The 25,335-nt window shown below is 45.1% G+C and overlaps 1 protein-coding gene across 2 annotated transcripts; it reads right to left on the minus strand.

Annotated features, from left to right (window-relative positions):
* Nucleotides 1-8,551: 8,551 nt before the first annotated feature.
* On the minus strand, nucleotides 8,552-19,151 carry LOC310683579 (uncharacterized protein). Of its 2 annotated transcripts, XM_083453521.1 has the most exons (3): nucleotides 18,984-19,028; nucleotides 12,910-12,979; nucleotides 8,552-11,836 (listed from the first exon to the last, which is right to left on the minus strand). In XM_083453521.1, the coding sequence occupies exon 3, from the start codon at nucleotides 11,794-11,796 to the stop codon at nucleotides 8,899-8,901; it is 2,898 nt and encodes a 965-aa protein (XP_083309647.1). In that variant the 5' UTR covers nucleotides 11,797-11,836; nucleotides 12,910-12,979; nucleotides 18,984-19,028; the 3' UTR covers nucleotides 8,552-8,898. The 2 variants fall into 2 exon arrangements, with proteins under 2 accessions (XP_083309647.1, XP_083309648.1); XM_083453522.1 differs by lacking the exon at nucleotides 12,910-12,979 and having other exon boundaries at nucleotides 18,984-19,151.
* Nucleotides 19,152-25,335: the final 6,184 nt, after the last annotated feature.

The following is a 25,335-nucleotide window of genomic DNA, read 5'->3' on the forward strand; positions in this document are numbered from 1 at the left end:
GAGAACAAGTTTCTGGGATAAGTAGGCCTTTGGTTTGACCCAGCAGAACTCTTCTCATGTTTTAACTGCATATTCCCAATATTCCCAAAAAACCAATGACCCGAAACAAATTGGTACCGATACACCTAGATAATAGAGATTATTGTCAAGCCCCTGTCAATATTAGCAAAAGGAATGTGACATTTTTGTCCCTGATTACTTTGCTTTCACAGATGATTAGATGTTGTTCTTCCAAATGCACTCTCTGAGTCTCTGCTATCATATTAGCAGATTCTGCCTGTAGGTGGTTGCTGTTCCTTTAGCTTGGCTTTCTTTGCATAGTAAGCAAACATTTTCTAATTCATCTTTGGTATCCCCACCCCCATTCCTCTACACCAGTTTGCCACTTGGATCAGATTATTTCCTAAATTATGCTGAAAGCACAGACCTTCACAGCAATAACTTTGGAGGGGAGAAGAAATTGCTAAGAGGACAGTTGATGCAAACAAAGGAGTTAGTCCTTACTCATTCCCATGCCAAGAAAATTGAGTGCCTAGTCTCATTGCTTTTGGAACTTTAGTCGTTTTAGTACAGCGTGTTTTTCAGCTGCAAAAGATCACACACCACTGCTTTAATCCAGTGAAACTAATGCTACTCAATTCTTAGATTCCAGGTTCAAATCTCACTTCAGTCACAAATTCACTAGTTGGCATAAGTTACAGTTCATCTCATTCTCAGCATCCCCATGCCCATCTGTAAGATGTATCTAAGTTTAATAGCGCTCCTTCCAGGATGTCATAAGGATTACCAAAACATTCATCAGTGATGGTTTGGAAGGGGGAGTGATACAGAACATTATATCATCGGTGATTGGATAAGTTGTCAGAGATGTCTCAGAGGAGGGAATTAAATGTTAGTTTCAGATTTACCACGGTGTATGGTATTCACTCATAGAGTATTATCCCTTTTTGCTAGGTTGTTATGAAGTTAAAATGGGAGGAATACATGTGTATAGTAGCCCTGAGCTCTTTAAAGTAAAGGCTGAGATGCTAATTTGTTCAAGTCAATTAAACATTGCTTGGTGAGTGTCTATGCTTCTTTACAGAAGCCTTCCCTACAAATGTAGAGATCATTGGTCTGGATTAGTTTGTCTTTTCTCAGACACTTAGATTTTGCTGTATTATCGTTACATATATAGATTTCTCAATTGTCTTAGCTCAGTCTTATGCATGAGCTCAGCAACGAACAAAAGAGTCATCATGTGCCTGGGGTATACAGTGTCCAGAGCTGGTGACTGCATTTTATCCTCATGGTTTTGCTGATCCTTCTCTATGGCCAGGAAATTTCAGACAGAGGTAAGTAAGCGAGAACCACTCTGCTTTTCCTCTCTGGAAAAATAAGCTTGGAAAGGCATGTGTGAATAAAATCCAGTTGGGAATGCCCAGTTCACTCCTTGAAAATCCCCATTCAACCCTTTCTCCAGCCCCGCCATCTAATTTCACTTTAACAAACCAGATCAGATTTGTTGTATAATATCAGCCGTTCCCTGCAGAGGTTACATTTCCAGCTAGGCTATCCAAACCCAGAAATAGCCGGCATTAGCATGGCTAGAATAATCTAGTTTCCTTAGGCTTGATCATGTGTGAGGCTTCCTGTACCAGTGAGACAACAATGTCACAGATTGCAGCATTTCACTGTTACAACAGCTTGGAACAATACAATTGCAAGCAGCTCAGTAATAATAAGAGTGTCCCAGAGCATGTGTAGAATATATTTATATATATGGACTTCCTAACCTACCCTTCCCTAACATCGTATTTCACATTCTTTTTTTTGCTACCTTTCCTTTCGCATCATTTGTCTTGTCTTTTGCTGATTATGGCTCATCCTATTGCCAGTTTACCTTAATGCCATCTTTCTTTAAGAAGAAGAAGTGGAGGAGTTTGGATTTGATATCCTGCAATATCACTACCCGAAGGAGTCTCAAAGCGGCTAACATTCTCCTTTCCCTTCCTCCCCCACAACAAACAGTCTGTGTGGTGAGTGGGGCTGAGAGACTTCAGAGAAGTGTGACTGGCCCAAGGTCACCCAGCAGCTGCATGTGGAGGAGCGGAGACGTGAACCCGGTTCCCCAGATTACGAGACTACCGCTCTTAACCACTACAACACTCTGGCTCTCTTAATATTCTTCAAGGCATATCCACTCGCTTCTTGTCCTCTCCCCCCTGCCCCCATATTTCATCTTTTGGCTGTCAGACTCACTTATGACAAAATGATGAATGTACGTAAAATATAATCCGAAAAATGCATAATACAGTGGTACCTCGGGTTTCAGACTCCACCAACCCAGAAATAGTACCTCGGCTTAAGAACTTTGCTTCAGGATGAGAACAGAAATCGCACAGGGGCAACAACGGGAGGCTCCATTAGCTAAAGTGGTACCTCAGGCTAAGAACAGTTTCAGGTTAAGAACGGACCTCCAGAATGAATTAAGTTCTTAACCCGAGGTACCACTGTATTATTATTCTTTTTTTAAAAAAAAGAATATATTTATATGTAAAGCTGCCTTGTGTCAAGATTGGACTCAGTGATGGTCAGTGCTCAAGGGTACTTATGGGGCAGAAGGCAGGAAGCCCAACAATAGACACAGCCACAGACAAAAACAGGTAGAGCCAAACAATTTTAGTTTCATCATTCTCCTGCCTGTTGAGTTCTGCAAGGGCAACATAGACTATTATTATTATTATTATTATTATTATTATTATTATTATTAATACCTTGCCCATCTGGCTGGGTTTCCCCAGGCACCCTGGGCAGCCCTAACCCTAACCCAAAAGAAGACTAAAGACAGAATAAAACTTCAAACATTAAAATGGATCCAAACAATGGATCCAAACTAAGCAATGGATCCAAACTACAAGAAAGAAGATTGCACCTAAACATTAGGAAGAACTTCCTGACAGTAAGAGCTGTTCGACAGTGGAATTTGCTGCCAAGGAGTGTGGTGGAGTCTCCTCCTTTGGAGGTCTTTAAGCAGAGGCTTGACAACCATATGTCAGGAGTGCTCTGATGGTGTTTCCTGCTTGGCAGGGGGTTGGACTCGATGGCCCTTGTGGTCTCTTCCAACTCTATGATTCTATGATTCTATGAAAAACTTCCCCAAACTGACGAGGAAGAAGCTGGCAGGCAGTTCTATTCCCATGATTGGCTGTAAGTAAGAAGGGTGAGGGCTAGCTGAAGGCAGAATGAGGTTGGTAGTGCAGTACCCCATTAGCCTCACTGAACTAGCTTTTCTACTCTCAACTGGTAGATACTCTCCAAGATGTCAGGCACATCAAGGTCTCTCCAAGCATTGCTCGCCACCTGATCCCTTTTCGCAGGTGATGCTGGGGACCTTCTGCATGCAAGCCATGATACTCTCGCTATTGTTGTTGTTGGCATTTGTCTCAAGAGAGACAGCAGCACCAAAATGACCTCCCCGGGGCGCACGTGGGCAGTGTGTATTGAGGTCCAGGACCGCCTAGACGACAAGACCCTGCTTCTTGCCCTCACTGATGTGGTCCAAAGGAAGGCAGAGCATTTGGCACCAGTTTGGCTGCAGGAGGTGTCAGAAGGAGGCATACAAGGCACCATCCAACCATCTTAGGGAATCCACTCCAATTTTGTGTAGGGTTTACTCCTTAACCTTTTCTTCTTCTGAAGATATTCCGCAAGGCAGTGGAGGTTTAGAGTCACAAGCTTTCCTTTTCTTAGATGGGCTATCTTCCCAAGTTGAAGAGTCCCACCGGCCCCTCACTTCCCTCTACAGCATGTGTAGAAACCACCTTCCTGTCCATTGGACCCAATATTGGTCTCATCCACTCAATCCACCAGAGCCTGCCTTTGCATGCAGGTGAAGTACCTAACCAAGGTTTGAGACCCATCAGCTACTCTCTTCTGGCTTAGCCGGCCAGTCAAAGCCACTTGGAGGGTGTGGCTGCTATTGCATGTAGACAGCTTCAATGAGCTGCTTCAATGATGAGAGTTGATTCTTTCACTATAAGATCACATCTACACCATGCATTTAAAATGCAGGTCTACCCCCCCCCCCAACAAACCTAGACAGTATCTTAAAAAGCAGAGACATCACCTTGCCAACAAAGGTCTGTATAGTTAAAGCTAAGGTTTTGCCAGTAGTGATGTATGGAAGTGAGAGCTGGACCATAAAGAAGGCTGACTGCCAAAGAATTGATGCTTTTGAATTATGGTGCTGGAGGAGACTCTTGAGAGACCCATGGACTGCAAGAAGATAAAACCTCTCCATTCTGAAGGAAATCAGCCCTGAGTGCTCACTGGAAGGACAGATCCTTAAGCTGAGGCTCCAATACTTTGGCTACCTCATGAGAAGAGAAGACTCCCCGGAAAATACCCTGATGTTGGGAAAGATGGAGGGCACAAGGAGAAGGGGACGACAGAGGACAAGATGGTTGGATAGTGTTCTCGAAGCTACCAGCATGAGTTTGACCAAACTGCGGGAGGCAGTGGAAGACAGGAGTGCCTGGCGTGCTCTGGTCCATGAGTTCAAGAAGAGTCGGACACGACAAAATGACTAAACAACAACACCCCCCCAAAAAAAATCCTGAGGATTGTAGTTCGTTAAGGATGCTAAGATTTGTAACTTTATGAGGGGTGAACTAGGATTCGTTGGAAAAAAGAGCTGTGCTTTAGAAGTCTGGTGTATGTGAGAGCTAAGCTACAACCTCTCTCTTTCCCTACACCATTGAATAAACACAGAAGGCTTTAAAACATCTGGAACTAAGGTCATGGCTTCATGCATGCTTGAGATCTGCCGACAGAAGGGCTGCCTACTGCTAAAGAGGCCCCAAAGGCAATACTATTAACAGTGGTTTGATCTACACAGCACTTCTTTTGTTACCATCCTGTGAAAAGCTTCATCTGATCTCTGCAGATCAAGCTATTGTTAAAAGCACAAAGAACACAACCCATTTCTCCCTGATCAGCTGGCAACCCTAAACAAGAGATTAGGAGGTAGCGTAGGCTTCCAGTCAGAATTGCTGTGTGCATCCGGTTTTCCCGTTTGCTCACCAAATGTCCCCTAGAGCAGGGATTATTGCCGAGTCTTGGGGGCTGGTGGGCACACTTGGAATTTTAAGAAAGTGCCATGGGAACCAGTCATACAAAATGGCTGCTTTGGGGATGTAACATAACAAAATGGCCGCCACAGCCAGAAGAGCAGAAAAATAGACAGTGCCCGGCTCTGCCATCTGTGAGGGAAAGGGCACCTACACCAGCCACCATTGTGCTCAGTCACAGACAGAAGCTCTTTGCATAACTCTTGTTCATCACAAAGCTGGGTGTCCAATCCTGGTATCCAGTTAAATGTAGACATTAAACGAGATGCCATATTCAATGGAGGAGGGGCTGAGCCACTGTCTAAAGAGGAAATGAGGAGAAAGAGCAAGCATTCTCTTATGCAGTATGGATTTTTGAGGGGATATTTACAGAGACCTTTCTCCAGTAGCATAGCACTCAAGGGCACCATGTTGGCAATCCATGCCTTATGGTGACTGTTGTATGGAAGATAAAGACATATATGATGACATTTATTGCTTGTGACAGTAGAAGGGCAAATGAGGATATTATTATAGGTCTTTGGGGGGGGGGTCAGTCTGAATAATACCTGTGGATCCCTTCCAATCCTGTGATCCTGTATCTGTGAGGTTAGAATCTCTAAAAGGAAACCAGGCAAGCTGTTCCTTTTGTGAAGGTGATGGCCTTAGCTAGCCAGTTAAGTACCCTCATTTACATGTCCAAATAAAATGCTCTGGTGCCTTTGCAAAAAATGGACGGACTTTTTCTCCCCTGACTTGGCTGGATGCCAAATCGTCTTAGGATGGAGAACAAGAGGCCAATCCCTAAATAAAGATGATACTGGCCTTCATCCCAAGGAAACCAAACTCTGGGTAAGTGCAGGAGCCCCTAGAGTTTCTTGCCGCTGGGAGATTAGTGTTGTGTGCAACAATATATTTGAGAGGGTTCTGGAAAGTAGGGTGTTCGAGGGAGCAGGGAATCAGTATTTTGGGCAGCCCTGTTGGCAGATGAACAAAAGGAAAAGGCAATCAGGAGTTCTACCCCTCTAGAGACTGGCCTTGCGACCTTGTGCGAAGATCCTTATAGCATCATTACCCTCTCTTTCCCACAGAGCACTGAAGGTTAATTAGTTAATGGCTTTGGGCCTTCTTAGAAATCCTGAGTGCCATTCTCACAATCGCCGTCGGCAGACCCTGTAACTAATACTCCTGCAAGGGTTAAGTATTCATCGGGGCAAATTCTGTTCCATGCTCTCGCATTCTGAAATCCTCCGAGCAGCATTGTCTATGTGGCTGATGACATCTCTAAAGCCGGCCTGAGCTTGCAGAGAACGCCAGAGTTCCCCTTCAGAGCAGAGAATGACCTTCTGCTTGGCAGAATGAGGAGTGTCGGTAAAAAATGATGTGTGCTTTGCTAGGCAGCTTCAATGAGCTATGCATAAATGTATCCGTTCATAAATATTTATTCATTAATATAAAATATTCACAGCAAAAGCTTCAGTGTTTGAATTATTTCATGCATTGGCCACATTATGCTGTGTTTATACTTTGAGGTTTCTTTATGGACTTGAAATCTATAGATATAGAGATACAATCATACCTTGGGTTGAAGTAGCTTCGGGATAAGTATTTTTGGGTTGCATGCTGCGGCGACCCAGAAGTAACGGAGCACGTTACATCCGGGTTTTGCCGCCCGCGCATGCGCAGACGGTCAAAATGACATCATGGGCATGTGCAGAAGCGGCGAATCGCGACCTGCGCACATGCAGTTTGCGTTTGCTTCTGGATGCGAACGGGGCTCTGGAACAGATCCCATTCGCATCCAGAGGTACCACTGTATGTAAAAGTGGGGCCTTCAAGAGAATGTTGCAAGGTTGTGAACGCCTGTTCACTATGCCAGCTGTACCATGTTTTCATGGTATAGCTGGGAAGTGTTTGATGTATGAGATTGTTTTTAACTGTTTTAACATGGGGGTGTTTTTAGTGTTGATGTTTTTATTGTTTTGTGTATTTTGATGTTTTTATTGTTTTGTGTATTTTGATGTTTTTATTGTTTTGTGTATTTTGATGTTTTTATTGTTTTGTGTATTTGTTTTATGTATTTTGTAGGAAGTAATTAATAAATGAAATAATTATAATAAATAATGCGGAGGAGCATTCTGAACCAGAGTATACCCCCCCCCCGCAAGAACTTCAAGTGGTGCAGTCCTTTCTGCCACTACCACATTCTACTGCTCAAACCTCTCACACATGCAGAGAGGGCCGCTATTTCAGTGATGGCAAAATGTGCCTTCTACCAGCTTTCACAGATAGAGAACTTTCTGGGTGTTGGTGTGCGGTGCATGCATGCCCTGAATATATAACACCCTCCAACATTTATCTGATGAAAATAGGGACATCCTATATAATACTAATCATTTTATTATTTATACCCCACCCATCTGACTGGGTTGCCGCAGCCGTTGTGGGAGGCTTCCACCACGTATAAGGACATAATAAAAAATTAAACATTGAAAAAACCTCCCTAGACAGGGCTGCTTTCAGATGTCTTCTAAAGGTTGTATAGTGACTTATCCCCTTGGCTCGGGGTGTGTGTGTGTGTGTTTGCATAACTCCATACCCTCCAACATTTCTCTGATGAAAACAAATAGGGACGTCCTAAGGGAAAAGCAAGACATTCTGGGATCAAATCAGAAACTGGGGCAGCTTCTGTAAATCCGGGACTGTCCCTGTAAAATAGGGGCACTTGGAGGCCCTGCCCATTTTGTATCTTCTTCTTACAAATATATGCATTTTTAAATGCACACTTTATTGTACCTTGTGAGCGCATCTTTGTACCCATTCCTTGTCGGGGGAACTGCAGTGTGAAATTTGGAGAAGTGCAAATGGGGTGTTTTGCTAGTAAAGAGGGAAAAAGAGGAAGTGATGATAATGATAAACAGAAGCTGTCTCACACCATGCTGTCTCTCCTTCAAGCAAGCGCAGTGGCGTAGCGTGGGGGGTGCAGGGGGGCCGGCCGCACCGGGCGCAACATCTGGGGGGGGTGCGCTCGTACTCGCAGTGCTAAAATCAGTGCTAAAATCCACGGGTTAGGGGGCGCAAATTACTTGCCTTGCCCCGGGTGCTGACAACCCACGCTACGCCACTGAGCAAGCCTCAAAGGAGTTCCTGGTAAAACGAAGGCACATTTTTCATATGTTGTGGACACGTAAAGTAGTAAAAGAATTTTGGGAAATGATTTATAATGGGTTGAAAAAAATGTTTAAAGTAACCCTTTTCCCTAAAAAACCTGAAGCTTTTCTTTTAGGAATTCTAGGTACTGAAATCCTAAGGGAGCAGAAAAGACTATTTATGTTTGTGACCAAGGCTGCACAGATGTTATTGGCCCAGAGATGGAAAGAAGATAAAGTCCCTACCAGAGAAGAACGGCAGATTAACATGATGGATTATGCCAAATTGGCAAAAATGACCGGAAGAAATCAGGAAGATCAGAATTTTAATAAGCAATGGGAGAAATTTATGATTTATTTTAAAAACCATTGTAATCAGTTAAAACTGTTAGTAGGACTGGAATAACACTTGTAGTTTAATGGCGAATTTGGGATATAATGGAGATGTAAAAGATTTGGATTATCGTGAAAGATGCAAGAGGAAATGATTAACAATAGGACCCACAAAGGGAAGTCCGGGAGATCCTTTGGAATCTTGTTTTTATGTTGTATATTGGATATGTGATTGTAAAACTTTGATCTGAAAACCAAAAAACATTTTCTAAACAACAACAACAAAGGAGTTCCAGGTAAACTAGTGTTTCAAACTAGTCACCTTCCTACGCCACCTTGAAGGCTGATTCCACCACGGGTTTGCCTTCGTTATCAAACCAATAAATGTTTTCCTCCTTTTCTTCTGAATGCCCTCCCTTTAAAGCCACTCGCATTTTAGCCCAGAACAGCTTCTGAGCCTCGGGTTCTGCGGGCCAAGAAATATAGGTCTTCTTTAGCATCACTTTCCGCATCCGGTGATAGGCAGAGAGCTCCCGCTCTGGGATGTCCTCCAGGAAAACAGGGATAAGGACATCCTTGAGTTCATCAAAGAGCCGATAGCTGGCCAGCTGTATCTCCATGGAGCACCACTCGCTTCGCAGGTACCTCCGGCTAATCACGCAGATGGTATGCCGACTGTTGTGGATGCTGTCGACTATATTGTCTATAATGTATTTCCCGGGCTGGAAGTCCCGGTGGTGGAGGCAGAGACGGAAGACGGGACCCCCTCCTTTTTCCAGACTGGGCACCAAGTGCTCCAGCACCCACCTCTCGTCGGTGGAGTTGTAGGAGACGAAGGCATCGAATTTGTAGTGGTCGTCCTTGCCGTGCCTCCAGTGATCACTGACCCATGCCCGAAGGACGTAGAAGTGGTATTTCAGGCGCCAGTAGGTGCGGTGGTAGAGGAACGGCAGCGCCATGTGCAGCAAGAGAGCCGGGAAGGTGAAAAAGAACAGGTACACACCCACATCTTGGAAGCAGACATGGGTATCAAAGCTATAGACATAGCTATTAGGCTGCCCAGAATTGCAGGAGTAGTTGTACAGGTAAACCACCTGTACCTGGCTATTGTTCAGCCACAACTGGAACCAAATGTTATCGCAGGTGCAAGACAAGGGGCACTTGCGTAGGTCCAGGTTTCTCAGGGAGGTCAGCTTTTCCATCACGCTGCTATTGATCGTCTGAAGCTCATTCTTCCCCATTTGCAGGTCACGCAGCCTGCTGAGGTTGCCGAAGACCTCCAAGGTCAACGTGCGGAGGCCAGCGTTCTCCAGGTTCAGACTAGTCAAGTTTCTAAGGTTCTTGAATATGCCAGGTGGAAGGTTCCCCATGCCGTTACTGCTATCAGCCAGGCTTAGATACCTCAGCTGCCCTAGGTCATCAAAGACATCAGGTGCAATGGAGAGGATTTTGTTTTCTGACAGGTAGAGATAGAGCAAGGACCTCAGGCCCTGGAAGAACTTGGCAGGGATGATTTTCAAGCCATAAGGTTGCTGTCCTTGGAGCTTGAGGTCATAGAGTTTGTGCAGGTTCAAGAAGGGAGGCTGGCTGTGTTGCTTCATGCTGATGTAGTTTATCTTGTTGGCTTTCAGGTCCAGAACCTGGAGAGTGCTCTGCACAGGTTTAAAAAACCAGTGACTAATGTATTCAATATGATTACCATCCAGATAGAGATTAGAGAGATTCCTCAGTCCCTCAAACGATGTGCTGGTCAATCTACGGATGTTGTTCCCCCCGAGGTCTAAAATATAAAGGCTCCCAAGATTCTTGAAGACACCGGGGAAGAGGACAGAAACATGGTTGTTTCGGAGATTGAGGGTCTTGAGGCTCTTCAAGTCGTCAAAACTAGTTACGTAGAGATCTGTTAGAAGGTTGTTATCCAAGCGCAGCTCCCTGAGGTGTTGCAATCCTTTCAAGGCATTTCTGTCCAAGACGGCAATGCTGTTGATATTGAGGTGGAGAGTCTCCAGATTAGGGGCATAGCAGAATGCCTGAGCAGATACCGAAAGGATACGATTGAAGCGGAAAGAGATGGTTGTCAGCTCATTTAAGGGAGTGGTGTTAGAGCAGGACTTTAATTTGTCCAGCAAGTTGTGTTCCACAATCAAAGTCTTCAGCTGGTTTTGTACCACCCCACCCATCTTCTCACTTACACATCCCAGTGACCTGAGACGGTTCCTTGAAAGGTCCAGCAGCGGGATGGGAGGGCATGCCCTAAAGGTGCTGCTATTCACATTCCTGATGTTGTTGCTCTGAAGATGGAGAGACAAGGAATGATTGGATGCATTGAGATGCTCACACAACTTGGTCAGCTGATAGAATTGACTTAAATGCAACCCAGAGTAATTTAGGGTCCAAGGCCGCAAGTCAGAAACTTTTAAGACCCGGAAAATGTCTAGGCCATTCCCCATCAGCTCCAGGCTGCTGAGGTTTCGGAGGTGGACCGTGGCAAAAGAAGATGCATTGGAGATCCTGTTGTAAGAAAGGTCCAGTTGTTTTACATTCCTCAGGAACCCTGGTTCCTTAACGTCCACCCTGCGCAGGGAATTGTTACATAGCAGGAGAGTAGACAAGGAAGTGGGCAGCTTTGGCTCAGACTCCAGGGAGGTCAGGTTATTGTTACACAGATTCAGCACCTTCAGGCTTGTCAGTCTCACTAAGCTCAGAACTACTTCTTCAAAGTTCTCCAACTTGTTGAAATGGAGCTGCAGCACCAGGAGGTTCTGAAATGGACTAAATGTATCCTCTTGGATTTTGCTCAATTGGTTATGGTGCAAGATGAGGGAGGTGAGGTTTGGCAAGCCCAGGAAGACATCTTTGGATAGATTCACAAGGCTGTTGCAGGAAAGGTTGAGGGTCTTCAAGTCTGTGAGGTTCTCAAAGGCCCCGCCTTCTATCACTTCCATTTTGTTGAAGCTCAGTTGCAGGACCTTCAGCTTTGGGAGGTGTCGGAAGCTCCCGTAAGGCAAGAGCCGAATGAAATTAAGGGATGCATTGACCACTGTGGCATTGCTGGGAAGGTCCTTCACGGCGCTGGAGATATCTTTCAGGAAGCGCTGCATGCACTTGAAATAACCTGGATCCCACTCGGAATGGTAGCAGTTCCTGAAACCGTAAGCAGCTGCCCATTGGGTGTGAAGTAGAATGAAAGCCAGGAAAGGAAGCAGACGACCCATTTGGCCCATCTCTGATTTGGGATGCTCAGCCTTGGGTCACCAGGAAAACCTGGAACCAAAGAACATTAACTGTGAGACTTCTTGGAACTTCTGTGAAAGACAATGTGAGAGCTTGAAAGTTAGGAGTATTACCGTATTTGTCGCTCCATAAGACGCACCAGACCATAAGCAGCACCTAGTTTTTGGAGGAGGAAAACAAGAAAAAAAAATATTTTGAATCCCAGAAGCCAGAACAGCAAGAGGGATTGCTGTGCAGTGAAAGCAGCGATGCCTCTTGCTGTTCTGGCTTCTGAAATAACTGCATAGCCTGCATTCGCTCCATAAGACGCACACACAGTTCCCCTTACTTTTTAGGAAGGAAAAAGTGTGTCTTATAGAGCAAAAAATACGGTATTTGACATCTTTCCGCAGGGCCTGCAAGACAGAGCTGTTCCACCTGGCCTTTGGTTTGGACTCATTCTGACCCTTATGTTTTCCTCCCCTTTTGGTCTTGATTCATCAGCTACTTTTAAAATGAGGCGGCATTTTAAATTGCATTTTAACCTGTATTTTAAATTGGTCTTTTTCTTTTTCCCCTATTATGTTTTTACCGTGATTTTATTGGTGTTAGCTGCCCTGAGCCTGGCTCTGGCCAGGGAGGGAGGGAGGGTATAAATAAATTTATTATTATTATTATTATTATTATTATTATTATTATTCCATTTATGGATGTTTTTCGACAAGGCATCCTAAGGTGATTATAATTTAATATGCAGTGACATATATAAAAATAGAATAAGCGTTTATGACAATATTTTATATACACACACAAACAATTCAAAAGAAGAACAACCCATACATAAAACCAATACAAATCCAAGGCAGGTCCCAACTGGGATAAACATCTCAATTTAGGATGTTTGCTGAAAGAGGGAAGCTTTTAGCAAGTCCTGACAATGGACAAAGACATCTCAGGAGCTCTGCATAAAATGCAGCAATCAAGTCCCAGCACCTTTTACTGCATAGGGCTGTCATCTGATTAAAGGAATCTTAGGTGATTCATTGTTGGAATTCGTTGTATGAGTTGTAGTTGATTCATTCCTTAATCTATCAATTAAATCTCCATTTGAGTAAAAACAGTACCATGGTTCAGTAGCAAGACAGGCTTTCTTTCTTTTTAGATGATGTACGCATGTGTCCTGTCAAGATTTATCTAAGATGAGGAGAAGGAAAAAATGTCATGCCTCATTTCATGTGTCAAAACCTCAGCGCCTAGGACTTGCCGATCGCATGGTCGGCGGTTCGAATCCCCGCGGCGGGGTGCGCTCCCGTCGTTTGGTCCCAGCCCCTGCCAACCTAGCAGTTCGAAAGCACGTCAAAGTGCAAGTAGATAAATAGGTACCACTCCAGCGGGAAGGTAAACGGCGTTTCCGTGCGCTGCTCTGGTTCGCCAGATGCAGCTTGTCAGGCTGGCCACGTGACCCAGAAGTGTCTGCGGACAGCGCTGGCTCCCAGCCTATAGAGTGAGATGAGCGCACAACCCTAGAGTCTGGCAAGACTGGCCCATATGGGCAGGGGTACCTTTACCTTAGTCCTTTTTCATTCAATTTACGTTTCTAGCATTACTGAGGATATGGGATGGGCCGAATGAAGATGGTTTAGATGAAGAATTGATTTGGTATATTTATTCTATATTTATTGTTAGGTGCCAGGATGCTTATCGCAGGAAAATGAAAATATTTAGAGGAATGAAAGAAAGATTTATGGTATAGTCAAGTTGGTAGATAGTTACTGCTGAAAAAGTAACTAAGAAATTAAGGTATTACTAAACGACAATCAAAAAATTGTCAACAATTGGCAAAATTTTATTTAGAGTTTGGAGTTTAGAGTTTGGATTTGATATCGCGCTTTATCACTACCCTAAGGAGTCTCAAAGCGGCTAACAATCTCCCTTTCCCTTCCTCCCCCACAACAAACACTCTGATTTTATATATTAATGATGACAATTGTGTTAAATTGCCTCTTGTGAAATATGCTACTATTTGGAATTCTTATTAACTTTTCAGCTTTGAGTGAGGATATAAAATCTTGACGACAGTACCCTGATATATCTAAATAAAACAATTTTTTATTTTAAAATGTTACTAACCCACCCAACAACATTGCTTCCCCAGAAAATGAGAATGAAACAACCCAAATTTCTACGTTGTGTGTGTTTAATTCTAGTTTTCATTCAAATGCCTTCACCTCGCCTAAGGCACAGACCACCCCTGGAGCCACTGGAACACCCCCCCCAAAAAAAATTTGGTGTCTTTTGCTATATAAAGGTAAAGGGACCCCTGACCATTAGGTCCAGTCATGGCCGACTCTGGGGTTGCGGCGTTCATCTCGCTTTACTGGCCGAGGGAGCCGGTGTACAGCTTCCAAGTCATGTGGCCAGCATGACTAAGCTGCTTCTGGCGAACCAGAGCAGCGCACAGAAACGCCGTTTACCTTCCCGCCGGAGTGGTACCTATTTATCTACTTGCACCTTGATGTGCTTTCGAACTGCTAGGTTGGCAGGAGCAGGGACCGAGCAACGGGAGCTCACCCCGTCGCGGGGATTCGAACCGCGACCTTCTGATCAGCAAGCCCTAGGCTTTGTGGTTTAACCCATATACATTGGCATTTATTTGCATGGGGGGGACGACAGGTTAGTGCTCCTTGCCCCTGACTTTTTAATAGACTTCTATTCTTTTGCTTCTGCCACCAACCACAGCTCATTCTCCACCCCCAAGAAGGAAAGAAGGAAGGAAGGAAGAGGCAGCGTGATCGGAGAATGTCACCAGTGCAAAATTAGAGCTTTGGGGTGCTCTGCAGCTGCTAAGCTGGGAAAAGCAGAACCTTTTAAATGAAAACAGGCCCCTCCATTTCTCTCCCCCACGCCATCCGGACCTATTAGAACTGTGTTTTTTGCCTGAGGAGGAAGTGAGAAGCAGCGAGGTCTGGTGCAGCAACAACAATGGTGCTATTTTTCATGAAAAAGAGGTGCCAGAACTCACTATGAATGCCTCCCTTGTTCTCTTGTAATGGCAATGGCGCCCACCTGAGAGGTGTCAGAATTGAGTTCCAGTGAGTTCCGACTGGGGGGAAAAGCCCTGCATATTTCTCTTTTCAGACACCACCACTACTCTGTTGGGAAGGTAGCACCATACAGTTGGAGGAAGCACAGGTGATGCATTTTTATCTTTTATTTCAACTGTGTATTAAGTTCCCCCCAAAAAACTTTATAAGCAAGCATTGCAACAATGCTTTATAAAAACGATAGGGTAAGTCAACATGTGTTATATTGGGGGAGGGTCAGTCTGAACGGAACCCCATGCACCTTCCAGACCTGTGATCTGGGGAAGGGGGACCACGTAGAATGTATGAAAGCAAGCTAGCCAAACCAGCTCATTTGTCTGGATAGTGCATTTGTCTGGCAAGTTAAGCACCACAATTAGCATAACCAAGTAAGTTGCTCTGTGCCGTAAAACAAATGCCATCAGGCATGGGTAGGCAAACTAAGGCCTGGGGGCCGGATCCGGCCCAATCGCCTTCTAAATCCGGCCCACGGATGGTCCAGGAATCAGCATGTTTTTACACGAGTAGAATGTGTCCTTTTATTTAAAGTGCATCTCTGGGTTATTTGTGGGGCATAGGAATTCGTTCATTTTTCCTTCAAAATATAGTCTGGCCCCCCACAAGGTCTGAGGGACAGTGGACCGGCCCCCCACTGCAAAAGTTTGCTGACCCCTGCCATAAGGGGTTGCGCTTAGGACTCGGTCCCTCCCAGTTCCAGTGCTTTTTTTCTAAAAAAAATATGTTTAGGGGGTACTCTCATTTTCCTACTCATATTGAAATACTGCCCCTCAAGGAGGCCATATTTAGATTCACAAAATGTTTAGGGGTATGCGTACCCCTGCATCTCCCCAGGAAAAAAGCACTGCCCAGTTCCATTATATGAAATTGCCTTAAAACTGAATTAGGTTATTTATTGGTCCATCTAGCACGGAATCTACCCTGACCAGCAGCAACTGTACAGTGGGGAGCAGCGAATGCCCCCCCTCACATTTTCTGGGAGCTGTTTGGTAAGGGTGCTGGGAGCTATTATGACAGGGTGGTCCAATGTGCGACCCAACTCTGGGGCCTTTTTCAGCGGCCCTCAGCAATGTTTGACACACCCACCCACCTATCGCAGGCCTCGTGCTGCCTTCCCAAAGCTGGGTAAGCAAGCCGCTAGCCTTTGGAAAGAAGGTCTCTGACAAAGGGACGCGGGTGGTGCTGTGGGTTAAACCACAGAGCCTAGGACTTGCCGATCAGATGGTCGGCGGTTCGAATCCCCGCGACGGGGTGAGCTCTCGTTGCTCGGTCCCTGCTCCTGCCCACCTAGCAGTTCGAAAGCACGAAGTCCAAGCAGATAAACAGGTACCACTCCAGCGGGAAGGTAAACGGCGTTTCTGTGCGCTGCTCTGGTTCGCCAGAAGAGGCTTAGTCATGCTGGCCACATGACCTGGAAGCTGTACGCTGGCTCCCTTGGCCTATAGAGCGAGATGAGCGCTGCAGCCCCAGAGTCGGTCACGACTGGACCTAATGGTCAGGGGCCCCTTTACCTTTACTTTACTATGAGGCCTCTGACAGGATTCTAGAACCTTCCCACCTCCTTTCCACGCCTCCTTCCCAAAACACGGCAACTCGCTTAGCCAGCTTTGGGAAGGCCCTGAAATCCTGCCACTATTTTGTGGCATTTTGGTTTGGTCCTAATGAAGGCATTGTCTTATTGTGGATTTTGGGTTTTTTAAAAAAATATTCTTAAGACCTCCTGCATGCAAATCTTGTATCCTACCACCAGGGATAGGCAAATCTGTCAATTATAGTTCCTGTCGGTTTCAATTCTCAATTTTTTTTCTTTTTTTAAGTGCTCACAAACATTCATCAGCGAATTTCTCCTGGCACACATGTTTATATGAAATGTTGCCTAATATACACATTCTTTGCTAAGCGACTCCCCCTGATATCATGTTTTTGACATTATTTTCACTAATATATGCACAATTTTTAATGCACCATTTAAAATGCACCATTTACCTTCGTGTATGCATTTTGATACGCGTTAGCTGGACAGAGAACTTCATTGCAGAATTCGGAAAAGTGCAAATTTAGAAGTGCAGTTGTGCTTTGGTTTACATATTTTTTTCCAGAAAGTGCACATTAGCTAGGTTTGCCATTAAATATAAACTGAATTGAATTTCTGTTCTATCCCTACCTGGGAGTAAGTCCCATTTAACTTTGCTGGGCTTTAAATGCATGGTGTACATTTTGAGTAGTAGTCCTCTTCATCTATTTTAAGACAATTTGTTGTGGTTACATTTTAGTATCTCAAAATAATTGTGGCAATGCAGTCACCTCCACCTTTTAAAGGGAATAGACTGCATGTACACCTAGTATACAGAGTTGGAATCAATGGGATGCAACTCATCTGCCCCTGCAGATTGACATACAGTGGTACCTTGGTTCTCAAACTTAATCCATTCCAGGGGTCAGTTCAACTCCCGAAACAGTTTGAAAACCACCAAGGCACAGATTCCGATTGGCTGCAGGAGCTTCCTGCACTCAATCGGAAGCCACAGAAGCCGCGTCGGATGTTTGGCTTCCGAAAAACGTTTGCAAACCGGAACACTCACTTCCAGGTTTGCGGCATAGGGAGCCAAGCTGTTTTAGTACCAAGGTACGGCGCTGTGGGTTAAACCACAGAGCCTAGGACTTGCCGATCAGAAGGTCGGCGGTTCAAATCCCCGTGACGGGGTGAGCTCCCGTTGCTCGGTCCCTGCTCCTGCCAATCTAGCAGTTCAAAAGCATGTCAAAGTGCAAGTAGATAAATAGGTACCACTCCGGTGGGAAGGTAAATGGCATTTCCGTGCGCTGCTGTGGTTCACCAGAAGTCATGCTGGCCATGTATGCCGGCTCCCTCGGCCAATAAAGCGAGATGAGAGCCGCAACTCCAGAGTCGGCCACGACTGGACCTAATGGTCAGGGGTCCCTTTACCTTTACCACAGTACCTGCATGGAAAGGGCAGATAGAGAGGAACCTCCAGTCTTCCTAGACGGTCCTTTTTGTGCTGACCCTTTGATCTTCCTTCCACATTAGACCAATGCTCTTAGGGTTGCTAACCTCATTTCCCCTCCAAATGAAAACCAAATTGAATTTATCTCCCCTGACCTACTTACTCCAGAGCTATGTGGCCCCCTCCTATATGAAAGCCTATAAAGTTGATCCTGGCTGGGGTTAGATTGCAGTGCTATAGCTTAGGGCCCCTCTCTCTTCGGGCCCCCCCAAAAAAGTAAAGGAAAAAAACTTGGATGTACATTTCCAAAATGTAAGATAAAAAACAAATAAAATAAAACCTACATACACCAACAGTGTTTTGTGTTGTGTAGGCTGGCGCTGTGGGCAAAAGCCTCCATGCCTAGGGCTTGCTGATCGAAAGGTCGGCGGTTCGAATCCCCATGGCGGGGTGCGCTCCCGTTGCTCGGTCCCAGCGCCTGCCAACCTAGCAGTTCGAAAGCACCCTCGGGTCAAGTAGATAAATAGGGACCGCTTACTGGCGGGAAGGTAAACGGCGTTTCCGTGTGCTGTGCTGGCTCACCAGATGCAGCTTTGTCACGCTGGCCACGTGACCCGGAAGTGTCTCCGGACAGTGCTGGCCCTTGGCCTCTTAAGTGAGATGGGCACACAACCCTAAAGTCTGTCAAGACTGGCCTGTACGGGCAGGGGTACCTTTACCTTTACCTTTAGGCTCTTATTTGTTATGTGAAAATGACTTTAGATACCTATTAGGTCCATAAATTACCATATAACATATATTCAACACGAAAAACAGCGACAATCTGTTGTTGACAAAGGACAGCTGGACATATAAAGGACCCCATTACCTTCAGTAGCTGAGGGCCTCATCAAACCTAAATCTGGCCCGATATATATATATATATATATATCATATAAAGTTGATGCTGGCTGGGGTTAGATTGCAACAGTGGCTCATTTCTCTCACTCCAACCACAGTGAGCAAAATGTGACGTAAAAATCCCATTACATACTGCCTACAATTTTTAAATTGCACGGTGGGAAATTATTCCCAGGAATATTTATAGGATCCTATAAATACACACAACACAAGCAAGACTTGGGAAGTTCCTACCTGATTCCGCCAGTGATTTAGATCTTCATGTTCTCCTTGGCACCGGTGCAGCTAGTTCTGCTTTCAGACAGTCACTGATCTAGTATGAGTTGCTCTCTTTCTTTCTAACTTGTTTGAGAGAGTTGGGTGTTGCATGATTTAAATTTAAGGGGGAAGTGAGCTGGACTGTCGTCTTTCAGTTTTGTTTCTGACAGATGGAAACATTGTGTTCTCCTTTTACGGTGACGGGTGACTGGAGGAAGGTGACAAAAGAGGGCACCTGGGCCTGGGTGGCAAGGGAGCAGGGCACAGCAGTGGATGGGGACAATATTCTACTTGAAAATAGGGATATTCCCTTGCCATGCCAGCTGGGGTTCTTGGCAGTTGTCACCTGACTTCTCCTGCAAGCAGAGCAATAAAAAAGTGTTCCCAAGCTGATCGGTTAAAGAGTGCTTTCACCAACCCTATATCCCCACATACTTAGGGATTAGAAGCTTGAAAAAACGAGGAATACAATCAGAAATCAAGTCTATCTCCCTTCCTTCCTGAACTTAAGATTGGAAAAATGAAAAACTGAAACAAATAGATCCACTCGTTCCTAGTGGTAAGGTAAAAAGGTAAAGGGACCCCTGACCATTAGGTCCAGTCGTGGCTGACTCTGGGGTTGCGGCGCTCATCTCGCTTTACTGGCCGAGGGAGTCGGGGTACAGCTTCCGGGTCATGTGGCCAGCATGACTAAGGCGCTTCTGGTGAACCAGAGCAGCGTACGGAAACGCTGTTTACCTTCCCGCCGGAGCAGTACCTATTTATCTACTTGCACTTCAACATGCTTTTGAACTGCTAGGTTGGCAGGAGCAGGGACCGAACCGCCGACCTTCTGATTGGCTAGTCCTAGGCTCTGTGGTTTAACCCACAGCGCCACCCGCGTCCCTCAGTGGTAAGGTAAAGGTAAAGGTACCCCTGCCCGTACGGGCCAATCTTGACAGACTCTAGGGTTGTGCGCCCATCTCACTCAAGAGGCCGGGGGCCAGCGCTGTCCGGAGACACTTCCGGGTCACTTGACATCGCTGCTCTGGCGAGCCAGAGCCACACACGGAAACGCCGTTTACCTTCCCGCTATAAAGCGGTCCCTATTTATCTACTTGCACTTAAGAGTGCTTTCGAACTGCTAGATTAGCAGGCGCTGGAACCGAACAATGGGAGCGCACCCCGCCGCGGGGATTCGAACTGCGGACCATGCGATCGGCAAGTCCTAGGCGCTGAGGCTTTTATCCACAGCGCCACCTGCGTCCCCTGACAGTGGTAAGGTAGCACAACTGAAATCTGGTTTTCGTGAACTATTATCACAACTCATCTTAAAATCCATTGCTTCTACAAGTGGGATGGGTTTAAGATCTCCGAAGACCAGGTTTTCCTGCAAATTTCTGCTGCTCTCCCATTCTCTTAGCTCTTGCCTCTTCCAGCCCTGAAATAGCACCTTTCTCGTTCCACTCTTCTCAGAACAATACAATTACACGTCATAATTTGTGAGAGAAAGAATATACGCTTTATCATTTAGAAAATGATAATAAATTGAATATTTTGGCCACATTCAACACTCTTTCTTGTTATAGTGGTTGTGCTTTTACTCAAGAGGAAACAATTCCATGCCCCTGAGTATTGCAGCTGGCCAGTGAGAGTGATCATATGACTCATTTTAAAACATGCTTTACATTTTGATTATTCAGCATAGCATAACCATTATAGTTTACAGCACAGATTCAATATTCACAAGTGCACAAGTGCTTTGGGTTCATTTATTTCACTGCAATCCCACAGCTCCTCCAGATGTCCTGCGTTGATCATTCATCCTGATTTGCTTACGCAGAGGTTAGATTACCGTATTTTTTGCTCTATAAGACTCACTTTTTCCCTCCTAAAAAGTAATGGGAAATGTGTGTGCGTCTTATGGAGTGAATGCAGGCTGCACATCTATCCCAGAAGCCAGAACAGAAAGAGGGATTGCTGATTTCACTGCGCAGCGATCCCTCTTGCTGTTCTGGCTTCCTAGATTCAGAACATTTTTTTTCTTGTTTTCCTCCTCCAAAAATTAGGTGCGTCTTGTGGTCTGGTGCGTCTTATAGAGCGAAAAATACGGTAAATCCAGTCTCTACTTGGCCTTTGTCCCGATTTCTTTGCGGGGTGTTTATGCAACAAGGGTGCATAAATCCTCATTTGCTTGAGGGTGTTTTTAGGTCTTCCCACAAATCATTGGCTTATTCTGCACTTCCCAACGCATTTCCCCATCTCCTTTCTAACTGCAAAAGTGACACTCCTTTTTTAAAAATGGATTTGTTGTGTTGGGGCAGGAGAGGGGAATCTTTTACTGCCTTCCTTTCTAGTTGTGGGTAGGTGGGGTCAGAGGCTAAAGTCAAAGGTGTGAAGCAATCACATATATCAGTGGCGGAATTGGGGCTTTCAAATTTCAGCAGTGCCCTGTGTGGTACCAATATTGACCCTCCCCCTCCGCCCGCCTCTCACCTTCTGAACTACATCATTGTTGCGGTGACCCCTGCACTGCCTTCTTGGCTCAGCACCCAGGGCAGGCAAACCTGTCATGCTCCCCTAAACGTGGCACTTCATCAGGGCTGGGTTTAGGTTTGATGAGGCCCTCAGCTACTGAAGGTAATGGGGCCCTTTATACAGTGGTGCCTCGCAAGACGAAAAGAATCCGTTCCGCGAGTCTCTTCGTCTTGCGGTTTTTTTCGTCTTGCGAAGCAAGCCCATTAGCGGATTAGCGCTATTAGCGCTATTAGCGGCTATTAGCGGCTATTAAAGGCTTAAGGGATTAGCGGATTAGCTGCTAAAAGGCTATTAGCGGCTATTAAAGGCTTAAGGGATTAGCGGATTAGCTGCTAAAAGGCTATTAGCGGCTTAGATCAGCTGATAAGCGGCTTAGCGAACAGCTGTTAAGCGGCTTAGGGGTTTGGGGAAAAGGCTGGGAGGGGAAAAAACCCCCCAGGAATCGCAAGGCATTTTCGTCTTGCGAAGCAAGCCCATAGCAAATTCGTCCTGCGAAGCACCTCCAAAACGGAAAACCCTTTCGTCTAGCGGGTTTTCCGTCTTGCGAGGCATTCGTCTTGCGGGGCACCACTGTATGTCCAGCTGTCCTTTGTCAACAACAAATTGTTGCTGTTTTTGGTGTTGAATAGATGCTATATAGTAATTTAAGGACCTAATAGGTATCTAAAGCCATTTGCACATGTTGCCATGCAACCAGTCCATGCAGAATGTAAAGGTAATGGTAAAGGGACCCCTGACCATTACGTCCATTCGCGGACAACTCTGGGGTTGTGGCGCTCATCTCGCTTTATTGGCCTAGTGTACAGCTTCCGGGTCATGTGGCCAGCATGACTAAGCCCCTTCTGGTGAACCAGAGCAGCGCATGGAACGCCGTTTACCTCCCCCTCGCAGTGGTACCTATTTATCTACTTGCACTTTGACATGCTTTCGAACTGCTAGGTTGGCAGGAGCAGGGACAGAGCAACGGGAGCTCACCCCGTCTCGGGGATTCAAACTGCCGACCTTCTGATCGGCAAGTCCTAGGCTCTGTGGTTTAACCCACAGTGCCACCCGTGTCCCATTTGCACATGTTGCCATGCAACTAGTCCATGCAGAATGTAGGACCCTATATATAGAAATGAGCAAACCAGTGATATTTTAGGGAGCAGGCTAGCAGGCGGGGCCCATTACTTACACCATAGGAGCCTACACAACACAACACTGGTACTGTATATAGGTTCTATTTTATTTGTTTGTTTATCTTAGATTTTGGAATTGTACATCCAGTCTCCCCCCCTTTACATTGGGGGGGGGGAGAAAGTGGGGTCCTAAGCTATAGCATGTTTAGCTTATCCTAGGTAAATCTGGCACTGTATGTTAAGTTGTGGGCGAACATAGCAGACAACACAGCGATTTCTCCAAAGCAGCTCTTTATTTGTAAGCTGGACAGAACTGAACAGCAAACAGCTCAGCCGGCCTGCTTTTATAGGCAGCCGGCTGTCGACAATGTAGCAACAACAACCCAGGGTTTCCCACCTAAAATAACTGACGTGGACCTGAGTGAAAACTACATACACAATACTCCTGGTGTAGAACTTTCTTTATGTATGCTACAACGGCAGCAAGAATACTTATCGCGAAGTATTGGAAGACACAAGAATTACCCACTCTGGAAGAATGGCAGATGAAGGTGATGGACTATATGGAATTGGCGGAAATGACCGGCAGAATCCAAGACCAGGGAGAAGAGTCAGTGGAAGAAGATTGGAAGAAATTTAAAGACTATTTACAGAAACACTGTAAAATTAATGAATGTTAGAATGATGCTGGATTGAAGTTAAGTGGGATTTTTTAGCAGCAATGTTAAGGAATATGAAAAAAGGGATTGTTAACAGGTGATAATTCAAAGTTATAATACATTAAGATAAAAGATAAGATAAAATTAAAGAGGGAAAGGATTTGCTGAATTAACCAATTGAACTGGAATGCAAGAAAGGGAGGTGTGGGGAGGTCAGGGAAACAAGTAAATGAAAGATAAGATATGGAAAGACTGATTTGTTTTTAACTGTTTCTATTTTGTATCCCCCCCCCCCTTTTTATTCACAATACTCCTGGTGGCCAGGGTGAGAACTTCAGTACATAACACTGTACTGCATACATTCCATGTTTATATTTTTATACTCTCCATCCAGGCGAACAAGAAGCATTATCCGAGTTCAAGGAGATTATCAGAGTTCCAAGGAGCTCAAGGGAACTTTCTTCTGAGTAGATGTGAACATTGAACAGGGTTCTGAGGCATCGCAGATACGCCTGCAAAGCTTGTTTGTCTCGGCATGGTAGCAAGCATTAACAAATTAAGCATGCCCGCTGCGAGCATCAATGGCACAGTCTGCCACCTTCATCTCTCTCCGACAAGGTTTTTATTTTAGTGTGCTGTTGGACACAGAATGCAGAACAGCTGGAAAGGTGCTAATGTGCAGTTTGGGAAACAGGAGGGGGAGGCAATCAGACCTGTGTGTGTGTGTGTGTGTGTGTGTGTGTGTGTGTGTTTATTACAGGCAATGCCAGGGACAGCAGGGACACAGGTTATATAAGGCTAGGGTGAGCTCATTTTCCATACTTAAAACAAACTGCCCAAACCATATTAAAACATCTTTTTGGCTTGTACTTCCTCTTCTTCACCTTCATCCGTGGGCAGGTGATGTTTTGTTGCATCCTTGTGAATAGCTTTAAGGCGCTCCTGTTTTTGTACCTGTTACACATTTATTTTTTATTTATTTCACCAAATTTATACATGTTTTTTAGTCGTATCCAACTCTTCGTGACCCCATGGACCAGAGCACCAGGCACTCCTGTCTTCCACTGCTTCCCGCAGTTTGGTCAAACTCATGCTGGTAGCTTCGAGAACACTATCCAACCATCTCGTCCTCTGTCATCCCTTTCTCCTTGTAAAACAAACAAACAAACAAACCTCAAGCAGTTTTCAGAAAGATAAAGACAATACAGTGGTACCTTGGGTTACATACGCTTCAGGTTACATACACTTCAGGTTACAGACTCCGCTAACCCAGAAATCGTGCTTCAGGTTAAGAACTTTGCTTCAGGATGAGAACAGAAATCGTGCTCCGGCGGCGTGGCAGCAGCAGGAGGCCCCATTAGCTAAAGTGGTGCTTCAGGTTAAGAACAGTTTCAGGTTAAGTACGGACCTCCGGAACGAATTAAGTACTTAACCCGAGGTACCACTGTAAATAGAATCAAGAAAAGAAAAATCGCAACCCTACTTTAAAACACACAAAAGTTCAAATACTAAAACAGGTTAAGATTTCTTATGTATGCAGTGACTGATTTCATAAATCAATATATTGGTTGATTGTGACAAAACGACCCTCCAAGTGGTGGCAAAAAGATTAAAACGATTAAGTTATCAGTTAAAAACAACAACTATTTAAAACATTTAAAAATTGCTAAAATTGACAATAAGCTAAAGAGCAGATTGAAACACACGGCAACATTTTGTATATCTGGTTGCGCTAGCCTAAACCAAAATGGCTTTAGAAGGAATACAGCGAAGGTGTCCGTTTGACGTCAATAGGCAAGCATTGTGCACTCATTTTCCTCCTGGTCCCTCTTCCATGATCAATGAACAGCAGCACAAATGCTCTTAACGCTACTGAAAAGCTCTGGCTTCATCTTGAGAAACGCCTCTGCGAGGAGCGAGCCTTGCAATAACCCCTTGCCCTTACGCCAACCCTGCAAGCTCCTGCCACTGCCATTTATTAATCGCTTTCGGTCCTGCAAATGCACAGTAATAGAAAAGAAAAATTGTTTGCTT

This window comes from Podarcis tiliguerta (assembly GCF_965153285.1).
Source record: "Podarcis tiliguerta genome assembly, chromosome: 8".
Lineage (NCBI taxonomy): Eukaryota > Metazoa > Chordata > Lepidosauria > Squamata > Lacertidae > Podarcis > Podarcis tiliguerta.

Excerpts from the sequence above, each read along its gene's own strand:
- LOC310683579 (XM_083453522.1), bottom strand. The coding sequence starts at position 11,796 with ATGGGCCAAATGGGTCGTCTGCTTCCTTTCCTGGCTTTCATTCTACTT.